Below are 8,321 nucleotides of genomic sequence, written 5' to 3' on the forward strand. Positions count from 1 at the left end.
AAATTAAGTGATAAAGAAAAATTCAACCCTAGAAGAGAAAAAAAATTCACTGGTAAATTGCTTTGATTAAAGTTTGATATTCGATGAGAAAAAAAAACTGTTAGAAAGAAAATGAGAGATATGAAGGATTAGTTTTCAGTGAAAAAAAAATCTTGGATATAAGAATTTGTTTTTTTTACCGTTTTAGATGGCTCGAGGATGGAAGCCATCCGAATAGGTTCTTCAAGGAGGAGGTGAGTCGCATGCATATTTGCTGATCGGGAAAGAAGAAGATCTGCAATAACAAACAGCAGAAATACAGGGAAAAAATTTTCCAATGGGACAGAGGAATGAATCCTAGGGGCGCAGCCGAGGCAGAAGAAGAAGAAGAAGTTAAAAACAGGAAGAGAAAGACGACCTAACGAGATATTTCTTCTTTGAAACTGCTTTATATACTAGGGTACTGATATCTGCACTACCATGTCATAAATACACAAACTCACCTTGTCTTTTCGTTTTTTAGTGAGAGCTTCTGGAACTTGTAAATTTGTAATAGCTTTTGACAGCTGTTAAATAATAAAAGAGATTGATTTGCTTGGTGCGGAAAGTGATTTTGGCAGATGATAAATTCGCCCCATTTTAGGATAATTCGCACCACTGGAAAAAGGAGGGTATGTGGCAGACTTTATTACTTTTTAACGCTTGCTATAGTCAATTCATCTTACAGTAGTGGTGTGAATTATCCTACAGAGGGAGCGAATAAATCATTACCCTTATATCATACATTCATACCAACAGAGGTGGCTCACCAGAAACAAAAGCCATGTCGGGGAAGTAAGTTCTACGAAGCTTCCTACATTTTCTTTATTTTCTACTTGACTAATGAATAAAATAATCGAGAGGATATTTTACCCTAATGCTCTTAATTGATCTGGACCGACCCTTGAAAATATCTAATGAGCGATCCAGATCAATACTATTCACGAATGGGCCCCATCTAGTACCAGTCAAACCATGAGAATATACTATTCAACTATTTGACTGATAAATTTATTTTGAATTTTCTACACCTCTCTTCTAGGCCCTGCCATTTTACACATGATGTTTTGATGTGGTGGGCCCACCATTTTACGCCCCATGTTTTGTTGGGTGGGGTCTACTATCTCCACCCAATCCCATTCATTATGAGTTGGGCTCATCGTGTGACCCACAGTTTTACATCCCATGTTTTGAAGGAGTGGGTTCCACCATCTCCACTTAAGACTTACACCTTGCATTAGTGTGGGCCCACCCTATTGAACATTATTATGTTTGGGAAGTTATATATCTGCCCCCTTTTCTTCCCCAGGCCCATCCCACTTTGGCGTATTTATGGCTATTCTTTTTTACAGTGAAAGGGCGTAGACCAGGTGGACAAGGGGGTGAATAAATCATTTCTCCTCATGTTTTACTGAGGTGGGGGGGGCAACATTTAGCAGGGGGAGGAATAGCAATATTAACGCATATGTTTCTTGTTGTCTCACGTCAGCTCATTTTTTAAACGGTGAAGAGACGGCCATAGCAGCGGTCCCCGTGATTATGGAATGTTTTAAACTTTTAATTAATTTTTGGAGAGAGGGAAGAGCGAGGGTGGAACGTAACCTGATTGTAAGATAACATAGTAGGGGGGGCCCCATGTTTAGTTTAAAGGCATTGTCTAACTAAGCGCAGACGCATTTGACTTGTCAAAGGTGGGACCCACTGGTAATATTAATATCTCGCGTGCTAAAAAAGCATTCCTCGGAGCATATTCTGCTCCTGATCCCTACCACGAAATACTTCTTTTTCCATGTGAAAGATACTGCAGACTGCTTGTCATAGAATATTGAAAAATACTTCTAAAACTCACGTGCTGGAAATAAAGACATAGAGTGAACATGACCGTTGGTTTGGTCAATTTTTTATTTTTTTTTCAAAGCATAAATGGGGAGGAAGAGACTTGAAAGGGAAGGAGCGAATAGAACATAGAAATCTAAAAACAGTGGGAAAAAAAACAAGGGAAATGATTTCAGTGTTCCATTGTTTTGACAAACATACGCTCCGCGTATTTGTCGTGTAGTATTTAAAGGTCTTCAGAGCTTTTTGAGAACCCGTAATATTCCTACAACACCCATTTAAATTCTACATGATAAAAATTGGAGCGCTTAAATACTGGGCTCTTTCGTAATTTTTAGGGCTTTTCATGCTCCTTGCACCCAGCCCCTCTCATGTTTCTTCCCCTCGCACGCATTTTTCACAATGGCCACATAAATAGGAGATTTTATACGGTGGAAGCTGTTATAGTCCCTTGAAATATGTTTTCATGTTTGCCAGACATGGCTGTGGGGAAACGCCGGTTCAATTCAAGTGTGTTTGGTTGCACAAAAGCCATGGAGGCTTGGGTATGTCTGGATGCACGCCATAGACTCCGAAAGTAGTGGAATAAGAAGTTAGTAGGGAGGAGACAAGCATAGGATTTGCTTGGAATTACAGTGGAGAATAGTGGTAAGTACTGTTTGGTTGTCTGGCATAGACTCATATAAAGGAGGAAAGTAGAGGGTGGCTTAATCGCGCGGGATTGTTGACTACTCTGGGATTGCCCGGGATTACGGGTCACTCTAGGGAAGTCTAGCAAATTTTTGGTCACTCTGGGAATTCCTAGGACTCCTAAAGCAAGGATTTCAGAGTGATCGAGGCTTTCAAGTTTTGTGTTAGCCGTGAAGAAATGAGGATTCTTAAGTACTAAAAAAGTTTTACATTATAAGTTTTCACAATTACTATAGGGAGTTTGTTGGCCTCTATTGGGAGCCCAAATAAAAATATTGTGGGCCTCACTGAATGGGTCCAGATATTTCTACTCACATTTATTGATTATCAACTTTTCAACATACGAAACATCCAATTTGGCCTTAATATTCAATTAGACTAAATCGGGTTGACCAAGCCCAACTTGAGAAAATGCCCACCCAACCCAAGCCAAAATCAGGTTGAATCGGAGCCCAAAACTAATTATCGGACTCAAAATTAAACAAAAACTTGATTACAGTAATCAGTTTTGGACTCAATCGGCTCAAAATTTGAAACTGCGTAAAGAACGAGTTCTCATTCTGCCACCAAACCCCGTCTCAGCCATGGGAACCATTATAGTAGAAATTGCAAGTTCTTCACTCCCACAAGGAACATATGCTTCTTCTTTTCTTTTGTTGTGTGGAATTATCTAAAGATAAAACCATTAAAAAGAAAGAAAGAAATCTGGTTCGTAAAAATGGCTATATATGATCATATAACATGAGAAAGACGACAATGATTGTATAACATGATCATACAAAAAGTAATTGTCAAGAAACATCATTGATATTTCCAACAGTAATTCAAAATAATCTAAAACCTAGAAAAGTATCATCATCAATAATGCAAAACATGAGTCTGTGAAAATATAATTCTCACAAATCATTGGCATTCTATTGGCTTCCATTTAGGTAATATTTTTCACAACTCGATTTTAAATACCTCATGCGTGTCTCTAGATCCATCGCTATAAAACTCTCTTTCAACTACGGTGTATTCAAGAACTCATGAGCCCTAAAACGCATATCCTTTATTTAGGTTTGGAATCTTATTTTTCGGATTAAGAGCGTTAGTTTCACTAAATATATCAGCAGCGGCTGCTTGTACCGTGTCATTGTTGTTCGTAGGTGGTAGTGTCCTTTGGCGGGATAAAGCCCTCCCCTCGGTTGTACACTTCCTCTTTGACGATGATGTGATATAGAAGGTACACGGCACTTGCGAATTATCTTCTTCAAAGTCATCTGCCTCATCACCAGTGTCTTCCATCACGACGTTCTCAAACCATGTATCAATACTTGCACTTGTCCGACATTAAAACCAATTGAAATCCTCGAGTCAACTACTATCCTAACTTCCTCAAAGTCCTCAGCAGATATTTTAGTTCTATGGTTGATTGCATCTGAGTGTGCCTATATGAAAGATAAATTAAAATTTATCACATATGAGAGTAATTGTATTTAACACGATATAAAAATTTGCATAAAACCATATTCCTACTCTAGATATGCATCCCATACTCCGCCATTGACTGCTTCCCAACCAAATCCATAATTGGAAGCTAGCAACTATGCATTTATTTTGTATTGTCTCTTCCATATCTTCAACTTGATCTTGAAGTGCTCGTACGTTTTATTACAACCAAATTTAGCATTGAGAGTTGGAAGAACTATACTGATGATAAGGTTCTTATGGAAAGACTCATTAGGCCCACTAGCCCTAGCATGATCTACCAACATCATTGCATGCTGGGTGGTGTGTCACCCTTGTATCCTCACTATGAAATTCAAGCAAATTTCACATTTTTTTGGATTTTGGCTTGAATTTACTGTGAATTGTGCTTTTTTTTTTATTCTCTCTTTCTCTCTACATTGATAATCCCCTACATCTATTATTGGGGTCGACAACCAAACACTACATACCATAGTGAGATGTATGCTTCCTTATTTAATTTTAGAGGGCCGCGCCACTCTCTCCACATTGAGAGTTGTCCAAGTTGGATCTGCATGGATTGTTGTGTTCCTTGGGTAGGGCGCTACCTCATTGCAATACATTGGGGCATGGTCACTACGTCATAGTGGGTCTAAGACCACCATTAGATTGATTTGAACTGTCCAGTTGCTAGGCCTTGGTTTGGATCTTCTAAGGCCAGCGAGGTATTCTAATAATCTTATCATATATCCAACTATAAAATCCAATAATCCGTGTTCATTTGTGTTAAATTAGGGATTTTCCACTAATCTTGAACAATTACAATCAATCCCAGAGTGTGCTTATATAGAGCACCAAAGGGATAAACAAAGAAAGAAAAAGATAACAATAAAAAAGATCAGCCTAATCTAATCCAACTAATCTAACCCAATCAAATCAATTCATAGAAGATTTGATCTTATTTTAACATGATTTTATTTTATTCTCTAATATGCTCCCTCAAACGTATATGGATTGAAAATCGATATGCGTTTGATATTATAATAAAATTCCCCGATGCAATAGAATTCTCCAAATATGAAAAATAAAATCCTCCTTTAGAATCTCCATAATAAAATAGAATCCCCATAAGAAAAGAAAATCCTCCAAAAATTGATGATGAATATCCCGTGATGTTGTTGCCACTGATGATGGTGGATATTGGTTGCCAAATAAGACGTCACTTGTTGATGTGCTTATAAAAGCCAATAGATCACAAACCATGGCCTCAACGAGGCCAAATGATACTCAGCCATCAATGGACGAGTTTCCATAGACCGATTTTAGATATCGATCCTTTTGATAATGGGTCGTTGTGGACAAGTGCCGGAATGGGCAAGAAATGGGTCACTATGGACCAACGCCGGAATGTGCAAAAAATGGGTCACTATGGACCAAATGCCAGAAAGGGCAAGATAAGGGTCACTATGAATGAATGCTGGAATGGGCAACAAAGAAGAGAAAAATTGAGAGAAAAAAAAAACAAAGAGAAAAGGAACTTAAGATTTAAGAACAGAGAGAGGAGCAATAAAAACAATGGCAAAGGATATTGACAACAAATATAAAAGATCATATGAATCCCTTGCCATAAAGAATAGGAGTGCAAATTTCAAATATTGGGGATCTTTCACGAGGGGCAACCAAAGGGATTTCATATAAAGACAAAGTGAGGGGTGCCACTATCATTTTTGAACCATGCTTGTTTGCTAAAAGATAAAGGAAAGATGGGTATAAAAAAAGAGGCCGATTATTGTCTAATGGAGAATGCCACGTAAAAAATGGAAAGTGGGATTTGAAATCTTCCATCCTCTTCAACGTGTCGCAAACCACCAAGCAACTTTACTCCTCCTTACTTGTTTCTTCCTCTTCAGGGTGTGAAAAGATTCAGATCCCAGGAGTTCATAAATGCACTAGCTTTGGGAAGAGAGAGTGACACCACAGGAAGTCCCTTTGTTGTTTCGAATAGCGTGAAAGATTGAAAATAACATGCAGGCAAAGAACCTGATTAGAGTTTTCTTGGGCAAAGGGCTAGGGAAATCTCAATAGATCTGCTATAAAGATGAAGACTGACACATGAGACTTACAATGCCATAAGAAAAATGGGTGGAGCTGAAAGATTCGGCATTTTCGTGGTAACATTAGATGTTGTGGTTTAGGGGTTGATGCAGGAGGGAGGAAGTTTGTGAAGACGGGAGTTTAAAAGAACAGATGGAGGGGTCTTTTGGCCGTGTGTTACGTGCCTAGATGGGTCTTGCAATAGTAGAATAAATTAGTTGGATTTAGGATATGTGAGATCTTTGAAGATTTGTTTATTGGATTGCTTGTACGGTAGAGTAGGCAAGTAGGGTGGATTAAGTAACTAGAATTAATTTGGATACTAGCCAAGATTAGATTAGTCTTTATTTGGTTATTTCCATTGTTATCATAAGATCTTTCTAGATCTTTCGATGTTTATCCCTTAGTGTTTTATTTAAACACTCATTTGCTTTTCTATAAAATAATGAAGAAATTGTGTCTTTTTTCCACAAAGGAGGACTGATCCTTCCCTCGAAGTAGAGAGGTTGACTTCCCTCTAAGGAGATCAATCGCATTACGAACCATTTAGGTTCATAACACCGTGGGTAATAGGCTACTGGTTGCGACCCATAAAGTGATGGCGGGCTATCTTGGCTGGCATTTTAGAAGCAGATGGGAGAATATCAAAGAGGGATGGTGGAGATCCACACAACAATTCGGGTGAAGAAATAATAACAAAAAATAGGCTAAAGGATTATTGTGACTGTGCATAAATGAAGATGCAAGAAGAAGGAGCAACAACGATCGTGACAGGTAGTGATGGCCACCCGCGGACGGGGCGGCGAACGGGCGATCTCCGTCCGCCGGAGGACACGAAATCTTGTGTGTTGTTCTCAAGCCCTAGTAGGATCTAATGCTGATATCATGACAAATCAGGGATTTTCCACTATTCTTAAATAATTACAAACAATCCCAAAGTGTGCTTATATAGAGCACCCAAGGATGAAGAAAGAAAGAAAAAGATAACAATAAGAAAGATCATCCTAATCTAATGTAGTTGCCTAATCTAATCCAACCAATCTAACCCAATCAAATAAATTCATAGAAGATTTGATCGTATTCTAACATGATCTGATTTTATTCTTTAATATTTTCCCTTATGGCCATGCACTACATACAAGCAACATTTCACAATCAATGAAAAAAATGCTCATTTTTATGTCAAGATTGCATAATCGGCCTATATGCCACTCAAGGAAAAGTCTCTGAAATCAATAATAATGATCAGTCAAATGTAGGGCCCACTATAACAATTACATGTCATTACATTACACTATAACATTTTAAATCAAACAATGGACAAAACTAATTCTTAGCTAGTACAGTGTTAACCAATTCAAAACACCTCGATGTTAGAAAACCATGTACACAAACAGAAGATTAAACCAATTCAAGATGAGCTATCCATGACAAGAATAGCCATGGACAAGAGTTTACTCTAGATAAATCCTATCCCGCAATTCAACGGGCCCACTACACCAGTCTAGAAATCTCGTATTAGAGCTATGATACCTATTGCCGTTGATATTACCCTTATCTCATGATTCTAAATCTATGATTGGAAAAGATGCCTGAACTTTTTTTAAGCCGTTGATTTTCGCACCCGTCAGGCTCACGAATGAGATCTTTGTTAGTAATTAAACGTGGCCCACTGTGTCACCAAGTGTGCATTTGATCATGTTCGTTTTTTTTTTATCATCAACAAGACACCGTATAATGATAGCTCATCTAAGAGAAGAAGGTTTGAGCTTTTATCAAGGTTTTAAATTTTGGTACACACCGAAACTGAAATTTCAAAATTTTGGGCCAAATTAGATTAAATCCATAAAGGGCTATTTTTTCACCCAATATATTTCGATAGTAATTTCCGAGCCTAAATTCCCGAAATTTCGGGACAATATCAAATAATTATAAAAAAATCCAGATTTTTGGATGATATCCCTTAAATTTTGGACCGAAATTTCATAAAAAAGAAATTTCGACCGAAATTTTGGTCGAAATAACGTTTCAACTTTACCCAATTTCGATTTCGTTATGGATCAAAATTTACAAGGTTGGTTTTTATACAGTGTAAGCCCTTATCGTCCCTTATTTTCAAAAGGGTTATTTACTGTTATGTGTCAGAGAGTTGCATTATTGACATAAAAATGTCACTTGTTGAGAAAAAACGAATAAATGCTGATTTATAAAAAATCAAAATTTTAGGACCAAAA

General features: G+C 37.7%; 1 protein-coding gene across 1 annotated transcript in view; it reads right to left on the bottom strand.

The window, feature by feature from the left end:
* Nucleotides 1-398, bottom strand: part of LOC143863281 (pyruvate kinase 1, cytosolic-like) — a 39,654-nt gene extending 39,256 nt beyond the window's left edge. Inside the window, exon 1 of the mRNA XM_077373968.1 lies at nt 180-398. Within this exon, the coding sequence (XP_077230083.1) occupies nt 180-248 (69 nt within the window). The 5' untranslated portion in view covers nt 249-398. The remainder of the gene's footprint in view (nt 1-179) is intronic.
* Nucleotides 399-8,321: the final 7,923 nt, after the last annotated feature.

Source organism: Tasmannia lanceolata, unplaced genomic scaffold (assembly GCF_043159265.1).
Source record: "Tasmannia lanceolata isolate RefF3 unplaced genomic scaffold, GAP_Taslan_0.1 ptg000044l, whole genome shotgun sequence".
Lineage (NCBI taxonomy): Eukaryota > Viridiplantae > Streptophyta > Magnoliopsida > Canellales > Winteraceae > Tasmannia > Tasmannia lanceolata.